The sequence below is a fragment of the Monodon monoceros genome, unplaced genomic scaffold (genome assembly GCF_005190385.1).
Source record: "Monodon monoceros isolate NGI ecotype Baffin Bay Population unplaced genomic scaffold, NGI_Narwhal_1 Super_Scaffold_9, whole genome shotgun sequence".
NCBI classification, from domain to species: domain Eukaryota; kingdom Metazoa; phylum Chordata; class Mammalia; order Artiodactyla; family Monodontidae; genus Monodon; species Monodon monoceros.
The window spans coordinates 30,601,031-30,619,175 of NW_021703786.1; the positions used below are offsets into that span (position 1 = coordinate 30,601,031).

At 58.8% G+C, this 18,145-nt stretch overlaps 2 protein-coding genes across 6 annotated transcripts in view; both read right to left on the reverse strand.

Moving 5' to 3' along the window:
- ARMC7 (armadillo repeat containing 7) overlaps positions 1–1,558 on the reverse strand; it is a 13,241-nt gene extending 11,683 nt beyond the window's left edge. Inside the window, exons 1-2 of one of the 3 annotated variants that reach the window (XM_029211280.1) lie at positions 1,186–1,558; positions 948–1,091 (exon numbers count right to left, since the gene is read on the reverse strand). In XM_029211280.1, coding sequence (XP_029067113.1) covers positions 948–1,091; positions 1,186–1,276 — 235 coding nt within the window. In that variant the 5' untranslated portion in view covers positions 1,277–1,558. The remainder of the gene's footprint in view (positions 1–947; positions 1,092–1,185) is intronic. The other 2 variants (XM_029211282.1, XM_029211281.1) reach the window with 2 other exon arrangements.
- Positions 1–17,890, reverse strand: SLC16A5 (solute carrier family 16 member 5). Of its 3 annotated transcripts, none has more exons than XM_029211276.1 (6): positions 17,840–17,890; positions 16,573–16,729; positions 13,514–13,772; positions 10,736–10,879; positions 7,408–8,217; positions 1–6,182 (listed from the first exon to the last, which is right to left on the reverse strand). In XM_029211276.1, the coding sequence occupies exons 3-6, from the start codon at positions 13,710–13,712 to the stop codon at positions 5,935–5,937; spliced, it is 1,401 nt and encodes a 466-aa protein (XP_029067109.1). In that variant the 5' UTR covers positions 13,713–13,772; positions 16,573–16,729; positions 17,840–17,890; the 3' UTR covers positions 1–5,934. The 3 variants fall into 3 exon arrangements, with proteins under 3 accessions (XP_029067109.1, XP_029067108.1, XP_029067107.1); XM_029211275.1 differs by having other exon boundaries at positions 16,573–16,767; positions 17,840–17,879; XM_029211274.1 differs by lacking the exon at positions 17,840–17,890 and having other exon boundaries at positions 13,514–13,961; positions 16,573–17,786.
- Between the last annotated feature and the right edge of the window lie 255 nt (positions 17,891–18,145).

The window sequence follows — 18,145 nt, forward strand, 5'->3', positions numbered from 1 at the left end:
GCGGGCCTCTCACTGTTGTGGCCTCTCCCATTGCGGAGCACAGGCTCAGCGGCCATGGCTCACGGGCCCAGCCGCTCCGCGGCACGTGGGATCTTCCCGGACCGGGGCACGAACCCGTGTCCCCGGACTCTCAACCACTGCGCCACCAGGGAAGCTCTGCTCTAGAGTCTTTGCCCACGCTGTGCGTTCCCATGATGGCCAAACAAGAAGTAGCCCCTCCCTCCCCTTGCTCTCTCTCATCACCCTGTTTATTCTCTTCAGAGCCTCAGCTTTCTTGTTTGTCAACCATCTGTCTCCCCCTACTAGAATGTAAATTCCTCGAGGGCAAAGACCCTTTGCCCAACTTGCTCGCCGTCTCTCCAACATCTAGAACAATACCTTGCTCGCACAATATACGCCCAATAAATACCTGTCCAGTGAATAACTCAGTAGGTCTTAGACCACAACAACTACAGGAGTCACAAGCCATTCCAAGTCACCGCTACTTCTCTTGATGGTAAAACTTGTTTTGGCTGTGCCCCACGGCATGTGGGGTCTTAGTTCCCCAACCAGGGATTGAACCCGTGCCCCCTGCAGTGGAAGCACGGAGTCTTAACCACTGGACCGCCAGGGAAGTCCCGATGTTAAAACATTAAGTCAAAGATGTTTAAAATGGTCACTCAACATTTTTCCCTCCAATGGGGGCTTCAATCCATTCCCTCATTTTCGATCTCACCTCTAAGCGGGAGGGAAGCTAGACAGGCAGAGGGGGTCCTGAGAGTTCCAAGCCTGATTCAAGCGAGCCGTGACCTGGACGACGTGTGAACCGCGGAGGCGGCACAGACATCGCGAAAGTCGGCCTTCGCAGCTGAGCGACTGCCTAAGAGATTCCTTTCCCAACAACTCACTTCTAACTCATTATCTCATTACAGCCCATCAGGTATCTAGGAGAGCGGCCCCGTCCTTACCAATAGCAAACTCCACCAGGGTCTCATTCTCCTCCGACAGTGAATCGAGGAATAAATCCAGGACCTGCAGCTGCCGCAGATACTGGTAGTTACTGGGGTCATAGGCGAAGTTGGCGAGGTTGGCCAGTACTTGCTCCTTGGCGTCTGCAGTGGAAAAGCGGCACTGGAGCCAGGTCCGGGGCGGCGATCGCGGCCAGACCCCTGCCTGGTACCCTGCTCCCCACCCTGCCGCTCTCACCTTGGCTCTCGGTCGCCTGGAATTCCGTGACCAGCGCCTGCAGGTATCCCAGCCGGCCGACGTGGGGGTCTACCTTCGGCTTCTGGGCCATGGTCGGGCGGCGGAGGAACCCCGGGGGACGGGCAGGGGAGTGTGGAAGGTGAGGCTGGAAAGCGGGCGAGAACCTCACCTGGGCCTCGCCGGGTCCGGAGAGGGGCAGACCGGAGCGGGAAATAGGTTCCTTTCCTGGCTTCAGGTTCTGCAGTAATTTGCAGCTGAAATTGGGCTGGGGAAATGGGGTGGGGACTCAGGAGCTCGTAAGAGTTGGGAGTGAACATCCAAATTGGGGCGCGGAAGACCAGGACGCTGTACCGCGCCGAAGAAGGGAGGAGCATCGCCCAGCGGCGCTTAATTTTCGGCTCAGTTCCGGACTTCCGGGGCAAGCCGCTCTTAGCCCCGCCCCAGGGGGCGGAAGGGGCGGGCCTAGGAGGGTGAGGGGCGGGGCTGTCATTGAGCTCCCTGGGCTTGCTTCAAGCAAGTTCTTCCGCCGGTGCTTACGCCGGGAGCTTCAAGCCTTTTGTCTCAGGCAGGTGGCGATCCGCATCGTGATGGAAGCGGTTATGAAAGGTTGCGGATGCGTTGAGGAGCGCCTCTAGGGCCCTTAGGAGCTCAGAGGTGCCGGAGCGCCTATGTGGGGGGCTGTCGGGGCAGAAGCACCTCCAGATGCCCCTGCACTTGACGGAGGGGTGCAGTTCCCCCACACACACCAAGGGCCCCCAGGAACGCAAGTGTCGGCTCCCTGTGTCCCCCACGCGGGTCCTTTTGAAACGGAGCAGGACCCTATGGTCCTTGCCCCCCATGTCCTCAGCCTGCCTTTTGTCTGTGGAAAAGCTTTAGCCAAATAATAAGTTTAATCAGAAGTGAAAAAATGCAGAAATAGAGGAAAACAAAGGAGACCAGATAATAATAGTTTAGTCCTTAAGCATAGTCAAGGACCTTTAGTTCGTCCTTAAGGTCTATAGATAACATTCTGAGCTGTATCCTGTGAGCTGTTTTGCAGCTACTGAAGCCCCCACCAGGTGGAGGAGGATGACTACATGATGACCAAATTGAAGCCATGACATAAGCTGCTCCACTTCACACAATTCCTAGAACTGGCCTCAAAGAAATGGGAACAAACCCTGGAACTAAAGATTAACCGTACTTAAGACGACCAAGATGACGCTGATCAGACCACATTACTGGTTTCAAGCTGACTGTCAGAACTGACTATGCTGTTCTGCTCCCTCCCTCCGCCTATATAACCCTGAAACTCCCTTTTAAAAGCCCCTGTCCCCTGAACAGCAATCGGGAGTTCTCGGACAGGACTCCACCCTCTCCCCGGTTGCCAGCCTCTGAAGCAAACTTTCCTTTCCTACCAACACTTGTCTCCCAAGAATTGGCTTTCTGGGCTTCCCTGGTGGCGCAGTGGTTGAGAGTCCGCCTGCCGATGAAGGGGACGCGGGTTCGTGCCCCGGTCCGGGAAGATCCCGCATGCCGCGGAGCGGCTGGGCCCGTGAGCCATGGCCGCTGAGCCTGCGTGTCCGGAGCCTGTGCTCCAAAAAAGAATTGGCTTTCGAGCGGCGAGCAGCCGGACCTGGGTTCGCTAACACTTTGACACTACCTTCTGGTCTGCTTTTCCCAAAAGCCAGGCGACGACTTCCCCGGCAGTCCAGTGGTTGACTCCGCGCTCCCAAAGGAGGGGGCATGGGTTCTATCCCTGGTCTGGGAACTGAGATCCCGCAAGTCGCATGGCGCGGCCAAAATGAAAAGCCGGGCGAGCCCGGTACCCTCTGCTTCCCAATCCTGAGCTGAGTCTGCCACCTCTGGCTGGAAGGCATTTTATCAGCCAGGTGGCAGAGAGCACCAGGGGCAGCACTGTCGGGCCCTAGAAGGAGCCCAGCTGTACCGCTTTGGCGGTTTTCTGATGCTGAAGCCCTTCCGCCCACTTCCTTCTCTTCTCGGGGCTTCCCAGGAAGGGGGCGTGCGACCCATACCTCATAGGCACAGGGGACAGAGCACCAGGGAGGAAGGTGGTCCTCCCAGACTCCAGTCGTGCTTGAAAATGTGGGGATGAAAGGGGCTTGGGCTGCGAGCTTCTTGAGGGCAAGGGCCATGCTCCTTTTGCCCTGGGGCTGGCATGAGGGCAGAGTGGCTGCCACATTCCAGCCTACCACAGCCCCGCTGAGAGCAGCCTCCACCTCCGTGGTGGGCTCAGGTCCCTGTGATCAGCCCCTGCTCTGTGCACACACCCCTGGGGCAGGAGTTATGACCATAGTCTGGGTGCTTGGGTACCCTGGCTGCTTCTTGCAGGACAGTGGCCCCAGGCCCCTCACCAGGCCCTTCACATTCTGAGGGGAGCTGATTCGACTTGGGGAAGTATATCTCAGCACAAGGTGGCCAGGGGGCTTCTGTGCTTCTGTCTGGACAGAGCAGTAAAGGCCTGGGGACCAGGAGCTCAGAGCTTGGGGACAGGATGGAAGTGAGCTCCTGGTCAGGAACTGCTCTAGACCCTCTCTAGAGGAACCCCAGGATCAGGTAAGTGTGGGTTCCGGAATCAGATGGGCCACCCCAGCCTCCCTCATTTGTCCCCTCCTAAGGCTTCAGAGGCCCTCATCTTTGGGAAGAATTCTTCGTCCTTGGTTTTGTGCTGAGGGCAGCGACCAGGACTTAACTCCTCTCTGCCAGTTCCTGACACACAGTAGATGCTCAATAATATTTGCTAAAGGAATTCTGCCCAGAGATTATCACCACTCTTGCCCAGGGGGCAGAGGAGGTCAAAGTTCCCTATCCTAAATGTTTACTAATATCTTTTTTCCTTGAAAGAAATCAGTTTTCAGGAAGTGGGCCTAAAAGGGGATACACGTTTCAAAGGCTTGTGGCTACTAGCACCAAAAAGTATTCATCTACCTACCAGCCCCAACTCTCCTTTTCCGCTCAGTTAAGATGGAGAAGGTGGCAGGACCTGGTAAATGTGTCCAGCTGTGGATTCCCCCTTCAGTGCACAAGCTATGGATGGTGGCCAAGTACAGGACAGGATGGGGGGGGGGGCAGGGAGGCAATGGGGGGTCTTCAGGATCAGACTTTTCAAACTGGAAGAGACTTTAACTTATCTAGGCCAACCTCCTCCTTTTTCAAGGCCCAGAGATGGTCCAGAGTCACACAGCAGATTATGGCGGAGTCAAACGTGAATTCAGGTCTCTATTCCAGCCCAGAGCCCTTTGCTTCACCTCCGTACTACCTCTTTTGGCCAGAAGGGGGCACTCATGAGTCCTGGGAAAGACAACATCCCCAAGGATGCTGACTCACGCCAGTTGGACTCGTGCAGGAGGAAGGCTGGAGTCGGGTCATAAAAAGAAAATCAATTCTCCTGATAAGGGTTTCTTGTTGAAACCTGGTTGAGCTTGAATCAACAAACAAGGTCCTTGGTGGGAGTAGCCCTGAAGGGGGATGGGGGAAAACTTACTCCAGGCCTCTTCTCTAGCTTCGTTAGTTCACAGGGTTTATAACCCGCTGCAGAAACTCTTTCTGTGTGTAATTGAAACAAACTCTGTTTTTCCTTTCGCTCAGTTGGTACACTGTTGGGACAAGCCTGGGCTGATGACAGCCAGCCCCCGGGTGATGACCTCAGGGAAGGCACCAGCAAAAAGAGTAAGTGGCGGCCGGCCGGTCTGGGGGAGAAGCTCTGACTTCCAGGCCAGCCGCACAGGCCAGTGGGGAGCAGGGCTGGCCTGGCAGCTGGCCCAGCCAGCCACTTATCCCAGGGTTGACACCTCTGACACAGCAGGGAGAAAAGGCTGACAGGAGAGGGGAGTGAAAGGGCTTCTGCTGCAAAAGCAGCTCCATTTCCACAGAGGTCCTGGGGCCCTGCCTAGCAATCCTTCCTCCCCTGGTCTGATGTGTGGCTCTCCCGCTCCCCCCAGCACTGACCTTCCCAGCCAAGATACAGGATGGGGCAGAGAAGGGAGGAGACCCTAGAGCAGGCCCTGCTGAGTCTGCAGGGGACCCTCAGACTTCACTGCCTCTAGGACCCAAGCCAGGGGCTCCCCTCCAGTTCTCTGCACTGTTGCCAGGACGGGTGCTCCACCTGGCATTTAATCTGTCCAAATCCTGCATCCAGGCCGACGCTCAGCCTGGCCCTCCACCACTGCAACACATTCTCTCCCAAAGCCCTTCTTCCCAAGGTTCCAGGTAGCATGAGGTCCAGCAACCTGTGCTGGGGGCAGCCCTGCGGGCAAGGGCTGGGCCACCTGGGAAGAAGGGGGGCAGGAGAGACTCGGAGGAGGGTTGAGCTCTTCGGAGCTGTCTAGAGGGTGAAGGACAAAGAGATCACATGGGAGGCACCCAGGCCGGACTTGAGGGTCCAGTGTGTTGAGCTGTAGCAGCAGCGTAGGCAGCCAGCTGAGCCAAGCCAGCCGTGACAGACCTGAGCTGGGCTCAGACCCACCTTCCTGGGCCCCGGGTACTCTGATGCCCCAGCAAAAAAGTCAGGAGGATCCGCTCCTGGATTCTGCTGGTTAGAAGGAACCCCGAGCCTCTGGAGGTCAGCCTCTAAGGTCCCAACTCCTGGCTGAGTCCCGACGTGCAGAACCCAGATGGCCTTTGGTTCAGGCTTTCTGGGCAGCCCTTCACCCCAGCCTCTGGCGAAGTAGCTGGACATTCCTGGGCTGAGGCAGGACTCACTGACTTCAGGGCTCAGATGCCGGTCACACATGTGAGTGATCCCGGGCCTCAGACGCTGGTCACATACATGATCTCCACGCGCAGCCGCTTCTTGGGACCGTCTGTGTCCTCCATAGTGAGGCCCTGCTCTGGGGCAGCCTCTGTTACAGCTCCTTGCACCTCAGCCTGCGGACCCTGCCTCTCCATCTTCCCCAGGGCCCAGAAACTGCCACCCATGAAGAGGGCGGCTGAGATGAGGAAGAAACTTGACATGTAGAAAACATAGCTGAAGTTGCTGGTGGTGTCTAGGAGGAGTCCTAGGGGACAGAGAGCAAGTTAGGCCACTGCCCTTGGCTACCAGGCCTCCCGCGCACGCCCCCTCACCCCTGCTAAATTGTGTGCTCTGTGAGAGCAGGGGTTTTGTTGTTGTCCCTGCTGCAAACCCAGCACTAGGAACCGTGGCTGGCGCCTAGTGGGAACTCATTAGGTATTTGTTGAATGAAAGGAAAGGAAACACTAAACCAGCCCCAGTCCAGGCAGGAAGAGCCCTTGGGCGGCCAGATGAGCACTTCAGGGCATGTTTCCTTTACCCTTGGTGGCAGGAAGCCAAGGACTCAAGGGCCAGTGGCGTCTGGGATATCTGCTCAGCCCTACCCCAGGCCCGCCGTACCTCCTCCTGGATTGCTCTCCCTGCTTGTCGGCTTGGAGAACGCCCTTGGAAACTGGGACTTCCAATGCCACACTTGGGAGGAGTCCCCGTTGTCTGACTATAATAACCGTGCTGTCTGTTGACTGCCCCCCAGCACCACGGGCTTCACAAACCTTCCCTTTTACTCTGAATGTCACACGCTCAGCTGCCCAGCAAGTCCACTCCTGTGGGTCCCTGCTTCCGTATCTGTTCGTTACCCTCCCGGCACAAATCACCATTATGATCACAAAGGGGCCTCTTTGCTCTAATCCCCGACTCCTCCACCAGAAGGTAAGCCCTGAGAGGTGGGGACTAGTTCTCTGTCTTCAGCCCTGCCCACCCCGTGACTGGCACAGGTGTAGGGATGGGTGTGGCAGGCGTTCTCGTCTGCCTTTTGCGGATGACACTATGGCTCAGAGAAGGAAACTGACTTGCCCGGGCCCCACAGGGAGAGGATGTTAAGAACAGCAGACATGTGCATAGCACTTACCGTGTGCCAGGCTCTCTACTAAGCTCTTTGCTATATGACACTTGTGATCCCCACAACAAGCCTGTGAGGTAGATTCTACTGTCATCCCCACTTTACTGATAAGAAATCAGAGGTACAGAGGGGAAGACAAAGGACTGAGATAAGTCTGGTATGAAAATCCTTACTTTTCACTGTTCATACCCCGAGTGTCAGCTGTGGAACAGGCTACAGCCAGTCCCCTGAGGTGCTCGAGAAAATCACAGATTCCAAGTCGCTAACCCTGAGATGCTGGAGGGGGCCCAAGTCTCCAGACTGTTCCTATTTGCAACCCCCCCCCATGCCCTGCCCAGGCCACACTTGGCTGCCCTCCCTCCCAGGGCCTCACCAGCCAGTGGCGGGGAGATGAGGATGGAGATGCTCTCCAGGACGGTGAAGAGGCCCAGGGCGCTGGAGAACCGGTCCATGGGGACAATGTCCATGAGGACCTGGAAAAGGAGAGCACCAATGCCGCTCATGGACACGCTGTACACCAGGCAGTAGGCCACCAGCACCCGGAAGTCGGCCGACGCTGCGCACGCCAGGTTGGTGAGCCCGTTGAGCAGGGCCGCCAGGCTGAACAGGTACTTGCGGTGACTGGCAAAGTCCCGCCGGCCTGCCACCAGCCCAGCCATGGGCCGCAGGAAGATGTTGCTAAAGCCAATGATGGAGATGAGCAGGGCTGCCCTGTGTTCATCCACCCCGTGCCAAATGGCATACGGCACCAGGAAGACGTGGGGCAGCGGGAAACCCATGATCATCCAGGCGACTCCCAGTGTGTACACGCGGTAGCCCACGTTGTGCCGCAGGACATCGAAGGCCAGGTGGCGCTGGATGGCCCGACCGCATGCTGCCGGGCAGCCTCGTGCAGGTCTCCTGGAAGGTGGAGGGAGGCCATCTCTGGTCTCAGGGGTCACACGGGCAGGCACAGGCCTCAGGATGGCCCCACAGACACAGCAGTGGAGGAGAACCCCGCCGAAGATGAGAAAGCTGCCTCTCCAGCCCAGGTCCTCCAGGAGATAGCGGGAGAGCAGTGGCCAGAGCATGATGCCCAGGGAGACGCCCGCCGAGGCCAGCGCGTTGGCCAGCACCCGCCAGCGGGTGAAGTACAATCCCAGCACAGTGATGCTTGACTGAAAGCTGAAGCACATGCCCAGGCCTGTGGAAGGAGAGGGGAGGACCAGCTCCAGGGCGCACCCAGTGCAGGGACCCTGGGGTCAGGTCCTGGGTCTGTTCTCCTTCCGTTCCAGCGCAGACCCACTTCCAGGTCCCCAGGGATTTCAGATGGAATCAGCCTACCTCACCACCTCCCTAGAAGCATCCCACCCCTCAGATCTGCCCTCTCAAGGTTGCCAGGGGCACACCTGTTCCCGCTGGCACAGCACCAGGGGGATTTTCAAAACCCTAAATCAGGTTAAGTCTCTCTGCTGCTTGACACCTTCCAAAGATTTCCCATCACACCTAGAAAAAAAGCCAGAGTATTTACTCTGTCCTGGAAGGCTCTGCACGGTCTGGCCCCTGGCCACCCCTTGGGTGCCATCTCAGGCCACTCTCCCCTGTCACTCGCCATGATCAAGCCCCATCAGTCTCTTTCTCTTCCTCTGGACATTAAGCTGCCCACCTACTCGGACATTTGCAGTTGCCATTCCCTCTGCCTGGAATATGCTTCCCTCAGACTTTCCTCTCCTGACTCAGCTTGGATGCCACCTCCCCCCCCCCCACTCCGTGCACAGCTGAACATGCTGGAGAGAAAGTTCACAACCACGCTGTGACCACTGGCCTCAGGCGGGCCCTCGGGCCACCCACGGTGCCACTGTAGTTCCCTCGACCATTTACTGTCCCCGCTCTTAGATGACCACCAGGCCTTCTTCCTCTGAGCACCCCGACACCTCCCTCCCGCACTGCCAGCTGACCACCTACCTTCCCGTCTGTGACAATGCACAGTCCGTGCTCCCAGTCAACGGCAACCCTCCACTTCCGCCCTGCATCCTGTCTACTTGAAGGCACATCCCTCCAGCAATTTCTCTCTCCTGAGGCATCCATTATCCTCTCTTTACTAGATCATTCTCCTTCATTGTTATTTCTCCCATTAAAACAAAACTCTTGACAACAGTCTCTTCTGGGTACTGGTCCATTTCTCTGCTCTCCCCTTATATCAAAATTTCTCGGAAATACTTTATCTCCACTGTCTCCAGTTTCCCCCCTCCTCTTCTTTCTTTCTTTTTTTTTTTTGGCCGTGCCACATGGCTTGTGGGATCCCAATTCCCCGACCAGGGATCGAACCTGGGCCACGGCAGTGAAAGCCCAGAATCCTAACTACTAGGCCACCTGGGAACGCCCCTATTGTTCTCTTTTGAACCTGTTCCAATCAGGCTTTCATCCTTACCTCTGCTCCAGGATTCCTCTTATCAAAGCCGCCAACCTCCACTTTGCAAAGCCAAAGATGGAGTCTGATCCCCACTGGGTCTGATCCATCAGTGGCTTGACAGTCGATCACTCCCTCCTGCTTGCGCACTTTCCTCACTTCCTTTCTCAAGAAACCCCACTCCCTCTCTGTCACTTCTTCCTGCCCAGGCCGCTAACCACTGGAGTGTCCGTGTCCTGGGCCTCAGGCCTCTGTCCTTTACATCTGTCCTCCCTTGTTCCCTTAGTGACAGCAGGGCGATACCTCATCTCGAGACTTGAGTACGAGCCATCTCAGGATTCCCCAGCTGCCCGCTCCAGCTCAGGCCTGTTCCCTGAACTCCAGACCGGATGTGTCCAAACCTGAGCTTCCCATCCTCCCGAGAACCTGCTCCTCCCCTAGTTTCCCACTGTAAGTGGCTAGTGCATTCTTCCATTCTCCCCTTGGTATCACCCTTCTTGGGTCTTGGGTCATCCTTGGCTCCTTCTCTGCACCTCACGTGCAGTCCTGAACACGACCACGTCCCATCACCCCAATCACACCACCCTGGTTGAAGGTACCACCGCCTCCTGGCTGGGTGGTGACCACGCCCCTGCTCCCAGCCCAGCCCCCTATGGTGTATTCTCAACGCCGCAGCCAGAGCAGTGCTCAGTGCTTCACAAACAGCGGCTGGATGACGTCCCTCTGCCCGAACCCCTCACATGGCTTCCCATCTCACTACACAGCCTTTTAGGAACTAAACCTGTTCCTGGTCCCCCCACCCCCCCGACCCCTTTGATCCTTCATTCACGCCCCTCCACCCTCGCCGGCCTCCGCGCTGCTCCTCGAGCACTTCTGGGCCTTTGCTTTTGCTGTTCCTGCTGCCTGGAATGCTCTTCCCCAGACAGCCTGCTGGCAGCCTCCCTCACCTCCTTCTGCCCAAATGCCACCTTCTCTGCAAGGCCTTTCCCGACCGCCCTGCTGAAACCAGCAACCTCCCCCGACCCTGCTTTACCTTCCACATTGGCTGCTTTAGTTATTCTACCTCTTTACTTGTTTAATCTCTACCCACCCCCAGCCGAGCCGGGACACTATCACATCTGCTGGCCTGTCTTCTCAGGTGCTGATCAGATGTGATCCTTCTTACGCCTGTGTTCATTGTCCCTCTCCCTCACGTGACTGGAGGCGGCCCCAGAAGATGTGGTGCCTCGCCTGCCCTGTTCACTGTGCCTGGCCCTTTCCAATCGTGCACCCAGTAGCTACCCAGCAATTCTCGACATGGAATGACAGTCACCTGTGATGAAGCCTGCCGTGAGGTAGAGCTGGCCGAGGGTGCGGCAGGAGGACCCGGCCACCATGCCCAGGCTGGCCAGCACGCCGCCCAGCATCACCGTCGCTCTGCAGCCGAAGCGTCCCACCAGGATGCTGCACAAGGGTCCTGTGCGGAGGAGGCAGCCGGCAGGTGGCAGCAAAATGACAAGGTCAGAGGGAGGGGGACAGTGGGCTTGGGAGGGGGTTCCAGCAGGAACTAGCAGGTGGCTTAACGGGCACAAGCCCCGGAACACAGACTGGCTACGGGCCAAGCAACGCCAATCCCTCTCTGTGCTGCAGTTTCCTCCCCCAGAGACTGAGGGGTCAGACTGGGTGATGTCTGGCCAGCTGTGAGGTGAGGTGCTGCAAATATTCCGTTTGACCCTGACAAGGATCCCCGGAGGTACAGACTGAGGCCGTTCACTGCACTGACCTGAGGCTGCTTCTGTCCAGGTGAAATGGGATTGGCTTGTGACCTGGGTGGACGCCCCTCATGGGGGTCTGTCTTGGTGGGCGAGGGTCCCAGGGCAGTTAAATCATGGTGAGCGCCGCCTCCAGCCCCTGCTCCCCCTTCCCCCATCCTCAGGAAGACTGGCCACAGCCCTCCCACCATCCTTCAACCTGTCCAGGGTGGGTAGCCTGGGGCCCTGGGCCACCCTTCACCTGCTGGCTCTGGCCTCTGGGGCACTCTGGAGAAACACAGGTGGGGTACCCTCTCCCCCCAACCCCCTCCAGCCATCACCAAAGTCTTGCACCCAGATGTTTAGCTCCTGGTAGAGAGGGGCCTGTTCTCCCTCACCCACCCCCACCCTGAGCTGCTTTCTCACCAGTGCAGACCCAGAGTAGAAGTAAGCCAGTCCTGGCCGCCTGCTCTCGTCACCTCACAGGGCCCCATTCACCAAGTACCCTGCCCCTGAGTACACACAGCAGAGTTTCTCCAGAGTTGCTCTCCCAGAGAGCAGCCAAAGGGACAAGGAAAGTGTGTGTGTGCACTCGGTGTGTGTCTGTGTGTTTGGCGTGGAGAGAGGATGTGTGGGTGTGAGCCAGTACGAGTATGGGAGCGAACATGGGAAGTGAGTGGCCCGTCCTCAGAGGGGACGTCCTCAGAGGTAATCAAGGAGAGGCAGCCATAGAGGGAGAGGCAAGGCTTTGAAGTGGACATGACTGCTGACTCACACATCTCTCCCACCTCATAGTCTGGCCTGACTTTGGAAAGGTGACACTGGGGAAAGCCCTGCGTCATCGAGTTGGGAGTGAGGGGCTGGGATGTGTGCCAGCTCAGCCGAGACAGCCGAGGGCGCTGGGTGGGGCGCTGGGAAGCAAGGTGTTTCTGCTTCCATCCTGAGCTCACTCTGCAACACCGGCAAGGCCTTGTACTTTGTGCTTGCTTTCCTCACCTCTAAAACGTGTGGGGGTGAGAGGTACTTAGGATCAAGGACACTTTCAAGTTTAAAATTTCCATGATACTCTGAATGAGCGTGGGCTAAAGTGTGTGTGTGTGTGTGTGTGTGTGTGTGTGTGTGTGTGTGACACAGACAGACAGACAGGAGTCCCGGGCCCACTGAGATGCTGGCACACCTGCTAGGCATGAGTCTAAAGCTGGTAGGGGAGTGAGGTCCCCAGCGAATGCCTGGCTCCCAGCCCCTGGCCCAGACCACTCTCTGGCTGCAGGGAAGGAACTGTCTGAGATTCCCACTTCTGCTCAACCTTGCTGACAAAAAGGTTATGCGGTCTGGGCCAGGCCTGGCCTTGCTCCTTGCCAGGCAGCGTGTTCAGGGGTCATTGCAGTGAGGGTGGCTTCTATCCCAGTCTGACTTCCCTCCCCATTCGAGGGAAGGACCTGGAATAACAAGCAGGCTGCTGGTGCCAGGTGGAGGTCAGGGCAGGAGGTAAGCAGGGAGATGGATCAGCTGAAACAGGCAAACACACCCGTGGGGAGAGCCCGGCGGGCTGTGAGGTCCAGCTCTAGCTGACCAGGCCCCTCTGAGGGAACTGCCTGTGGAGCTCTCCCTGGAGATCTTCCAGGAGCCCAAGGCTATTGTGGAGGACCCTCCTGCGCAGCCCCTGCCCTTCCCTTTCCCTGGGGTCAGGGTGAGGTGCTCACATCCCTGGGGAAGCCCTCTCTCCGTCTCCCCAGCCCTTGCAACACCCCCTCTGCTTCCTGGTGAAAGATGGGCTCTTGCCCTGCCCCCCTCCTGCTCCTGGTGTCTTCCTTGAGCCCTCCTTCCCATCCTGAAGCCCTGATGAGGGTCTCCAGAATACTAATAGCTCACAGCTGCTTCCATTGCCCTGGCTCTCAGACCTGGCCGGGACCTCATGTGACCTTCTCTGCAATCCTGTGTGGGAGGTGGGCAGGATGGGATACTGGGTGTTACTCCCATATTGCAGAGGAAAAAACTGAGGTTCCGAGAGGTCACCCAGCAGGACCCCAAGCCGCTCCTCCTCCAGTCTGTGCTTGAGTGCCCGGCACGCCTACAGTCTGGATCCATCCTCCCACGGTCATCAAGGGGACCGGCTTTACCTCTTAGGGGTCTCTCCACCCTCTGCCCCTCCCCAGCCCAGTCCAGCCCAGCCCAGGCCCGCCAGACTCCAGGCCGGGGAACTGGCCCTGTTGAAATCAGAGGAGGTCTTAGGGATACACAGCACAGGGCAAAACCTGTGGCCTCAGAGAGAGGGACCCAGGAGGCCAGGGAGGTTGTGGCTTCCTCCCCCACCCAGGCTCTTTTTCATCCCTCCCTCCAGCCCTCCCCTGGCTGCTCACCCCCTGCGTGGAGCATGGCTGTCAGGATGGACGGGAACCAGGAGGTCTCGCTGTTGCCGGCCTGGAACTCACGCTGCAGTTCAGCAAAGAAGATGCCGATGCATGTGGGGAAGCCCAGGGTGAGGCCCTGGGTCACCACAGAGGCCAGGAGCACCATCCAGGCCCAGCAGCCCTCCGAACACTCCAGGGCCTGGGGCATCCTCGGCTCCAAGTGCTGCCGCCACAGCCTCGCGGCCACTGCTCCTACTGCCCGGGCCGCCTGGGGAAGGGACAGAATGGAGCTGCCAGCCCTCCCTTGGCCCACCTGCCACCTTCCCTGGGTGCTTGAAACCGTCCCTTCCTCTTGCGCCAGCACCAGGTATCACAGAGGGGCACCGCCCCCTGGGAGGTGGCCGGAGGCCCATGCGCTGGCCTGGGCATCTCCTTTCACCTACTTCCCAGAGCAAGCCTGGAGGGAGGGACAGGAGGGGCAAGCAGGTGAGCCATAAGTGAGACAAGGCAGGTGCGTGGAATTCTTTCTGGTTGTTACATCACTTAGTGGTCGGCAGGTGGGACCTCCCAGCCAGCCTTGGCCCGCCCGCACACACCACGTGGCAAGCACTCGACAGCCGCTTCCAGAATGGAGCAGGCGTCTGAGCCAGCCTAGCCCCGACACAGGCGCACACGGATACCTTCCGAACATTCATAACCAGGCTTCCTGCTCACAAACACGGGCTTTCGCGATGCCACATCAACAGCCAGGTTCCCTGTCAGTGCTGCTGTGACGGCTGAGGTGAACAAGACAGGGCTGGGGCCCCCCAGGGGCGTACACAGAACAGCTACACGAGGGCTTACGCAGACACACACGCAGAGGGTTTCCCTGGTGGCGCAGTGGTTAAGAATCCGCCTGCCAATGCAGGGGACACGGGTTCGAGCCCTGGTCCGGGAAGATCCCACATGCCGCGGAGCAACTAAGCCCCTGCGCCACAACTACTGAGCCTGCGCTCTAGCGCCCGCGCACCACAACTACTGAAGTCCGCGCACTGAGAGCCCGTGCTCTGCAACAAGAGAAGCCACCGCAATGAGAAGCCTGTGCACCACAATGAAGAGTAGCCCCGCTCGCCGCAACTAGAGAAAGCCCGTGTGCAGCAACGAAGACCCAACGCAGCCAAAAAAAAAAAAAAAAGATACACACGCAGACACACACCACACAGACAGGCAGAGAGAAACACATGGAACCACCCAGGCACACAGATTTATGTGCAGACACACACTTACACAGACACATACAGAAAAGTCTAGAGACACGCAGACACACACAGTCACACATACAGATGCGCACAGACATATACAGACACACACAGACATACACTTACACAGATACACACTTAAAGAGACAAATTCAGACAAGCCTAGAGACATACAATCAAATGCACACAGACAGACACATGCTACACAGACGTAAGGACACACACAAACTCACAGGGTTGCATGCTCTGCAGACAGATACACACACCCTCACATCTTTGATTCAGTCCTACCTCGGTTCCTCGCCACCACCCAGGCCACTCCCCCCATCACAGAAGCTGCCTTAACCAGGCTGCAAAGCCCCAGCCCCCTCCCCAGATGTCGAGCCCTTTTCCAGTCCCCTCCATCCTGGCTCTCCAAAGAGCCAAAGGGTCCCAGGAGCTCCTGTTCCCAAGCCTCCCTCCTTTTAGCCCCAGGCCCGGAAGATCCATGGAAACTCAGGAAACTACCAGAAATATGAAACCCCCTTCCTGCCAAGCCCAGCACCCCACCCCTCCCCCCCCACCCCAGGGCCCAGGAGCTTTAACACAGCACCTAAGCCGGACCGTAACTGCCTCCTTCACGGGCTCCAATCCCTTCTCCAGCCACAAGGCCTCTTCCCTCCCCAGAGGACCCCCAGGGGCCCTGCCAAGGGGAGCAGCCCATTCATCCCTAGCCCCGGAGAGTGTGGGGCATATGTGTGTGGGGGGCATACGTGTGTGGGGGGGGGACCTCGAGTCCTGTGTGTGGGCTGGGAGCACCTCCTGCCCTCCTAGCTCCTGCACACGACACTAGCCCTAGAGATCCCCCAGCTCCAATTCTCCTGGCTCAGCCCCATGCTGGGGGCAAACCTCAGGCACAGGCTTCTCCAGCAAACGGGCTCTCGCCCCTTCCAGGATTTCTGTTCCCTTGGCAAATGAAAAGGCCACTGGTGCCACCTGATCCTCTCTGTGAATGTCAAGTCTCCCCACCCTGCTCTACTGCTCACCCCCCTCCCCACGCATCCCGGCCCCTCAGTCCTCCCGGACCTGCCACCTTCCCCTTCCTCCCAGAAGGGCCGCCAGCCTTCCCTCCACCACCCTCACTTCCTCCCGCTGCTCCCATGGCACCCCACCCCGGCACTCCCCAGCCCCTCCCAACTCTGGTCCCCTCTCCTTCCGCTCTTGTCCGGCCCCTCTATGGAGAGGTCTCCCCTCTATGGAGAGGTCTCTTTCATGCCCTTAGTCCAGGACTCTGACCTTCGCTCTGCACTTACCTTCCCTCTGAACCTTTCAATGGAGCTAGTTTCTCCTCCCTCCAGGCCCCCCAGACAATCAGAGTCCAGGAAACCCTAAGCACCTTTGTTCTCTCTTTGCCCTGGCCTCTCTCTGGGAGCTGTCTTAAAGACTTTGGCCTTCCACAAGGAGGCTATCTCCTCCCATACAGCCCCAATTCCCAGGTCACACACATAGCTTTTCTGTACCCCAGCCCCTCCCTCAGCAAGCTGGTTCCCCCTCCGGCTGCAGAGATTCCAAAATCCTCAGCCAGAGAGAAGTCCTGTTGGTCCTTCAAGATTCAGCTCCAGCAGCACCTCCAGGAAGCTACCCTGACCCTTACCCCAGGCTAGGCTAGGCCCTTTCCTGTACTTCTCTCTGTAATAGCAGTTCTTACACCACATTGGAGTGGGTCCTGCCCTTGTTTATCACTGTCGCCCCCCCTCCTCCTCCCCACCTTCCACACCACGAGCAGGACCTGTTCACAGACCCGCACCCAGCCTCCACCTGAGCACAAAATGTAACATTAATGTGACCCACCTGTGTTCTCCGGGAGGCAGGCAAGCCCAGGAACAAGGGTGACCTGGTTTCCCAGCAGGTAGGTCCATTCCAGAAGACTCGAGCAGAGCGGAGCAGAGCAGAGATGGGGGCTCCGGCTCCACCTCTGCCCCAGCAGAGAAGTGGTCTTCCCTTGGTACTGGGAACCAGGAGTCACAATCACTGCCTGGTGCGTGGCTGGGGCAAAGGAGGGAAACGCGGCTGGAGACACTTCACTCTCCCTTCCCGGGACTGGAGGCGAGCAGCTTTCCGCAGGAGCTGCCGACCTCAGCCCTCAGGGGTCCCCCACCCTGAGTGAGACCATCTTCATGCCCAGGTGGCCTGAAGCCGGGTTTGTGGGCAGGGCAGAAGTTCACATGACACCTCTTGTCCTTCTCCCGTCACACACAGTCCCTGGGCTGATTTTTAGGGCTTCTCATCTGATGACAGAGGCCTAGCTAGGCCCTCAGAATCCAGTCCCAGCCCCTCTGAGCTTGCAGGTACCGGCAAAAGAGTGAGCGGATGCTCTCACACAGGGCTTTGGGGTTAAGGGCCGCCCCCTCTCCCTCTGCCCCCTTCCCGCGGTGGGAGAGCTGGTGAGAGGAAAACAAGGAATCACCAGCTTCACCAGCAGCGGAAGGATGGCCAGACCCTGCAGACCCCCTCTCTCCCCAGGCCCCACATCAGGCAGGATCCCGGGCCTGAAGCCCAGGACACAGGACAGGCAGCAGTGCGGGTTCCTGCAGGACAGGAGAGCAACAAGAACCAGCCTGAGCTTGGGGTTGACAAGCCCGCACATCCCTGCACCTGGCAGGGGCCGGCTGGCGCCAGCCACCCTCCTCCCTTCTGTGCCTCCAAAGGTGCCCCGCCATCCCGTCAGGGGCAGGCTGACCACAGCCTGGAAGGGGGATGGGATAGGCAGCAGGAACTTCCTGACCTCTTGTCACCCTGGCTCAGTCCCTGCTGTCGGGATCTAGTTTCCTTCCACTCGGCTTCCCACCCACCCCGAGATGGATCTCCTCTGGGTGGGGCTTCTGGACGTCCAGGCGGCGTCCCCGTGGAGATTTCAGCCCAGGCCTTGGCTGGTGCCTGTCCCCTCACCCCTCAGGCCATCGCAGGCTGGGGCGGCCCAGGACCCGGGCAAGAGGCTTTTCTGGATCCTCTCCCCCCACAGGCGGGAAGGGGCCCCGGAGGCCCACGGCGGGGCGGGCCCGCGACGGCGCTCACAGGGACCCCGGCACCCTGGGGACTGCGGGGAGAGCCCGCTCACCGGCTCGCCCGGGCCCGGCGGAGGGGCGGCTCCACTCCAGCGGAGCGCGGCTTCCTGCGGCCCGGCCCGCTAGCGGTGGAGGCGGCAGGACGCCGGGAGGCGGCGGGGACCGGAGGGGCGGGCCGCAGGGCTCCGGTGGGCGGGACCACCTCCGCGTCTCCAGGGAGCCGGGCGGGGAGGCCTCCGGGCGAGGCGGTGGGGCGTGCCCGGTGCCCGGGGCCCGCAGCCGCTTCTGTCAACCTCGACCCCTCCTCTGAGTGGCCCCGACCCCAGCTCGGCGGGTTCATTTGCATGTCGTTAGCATGT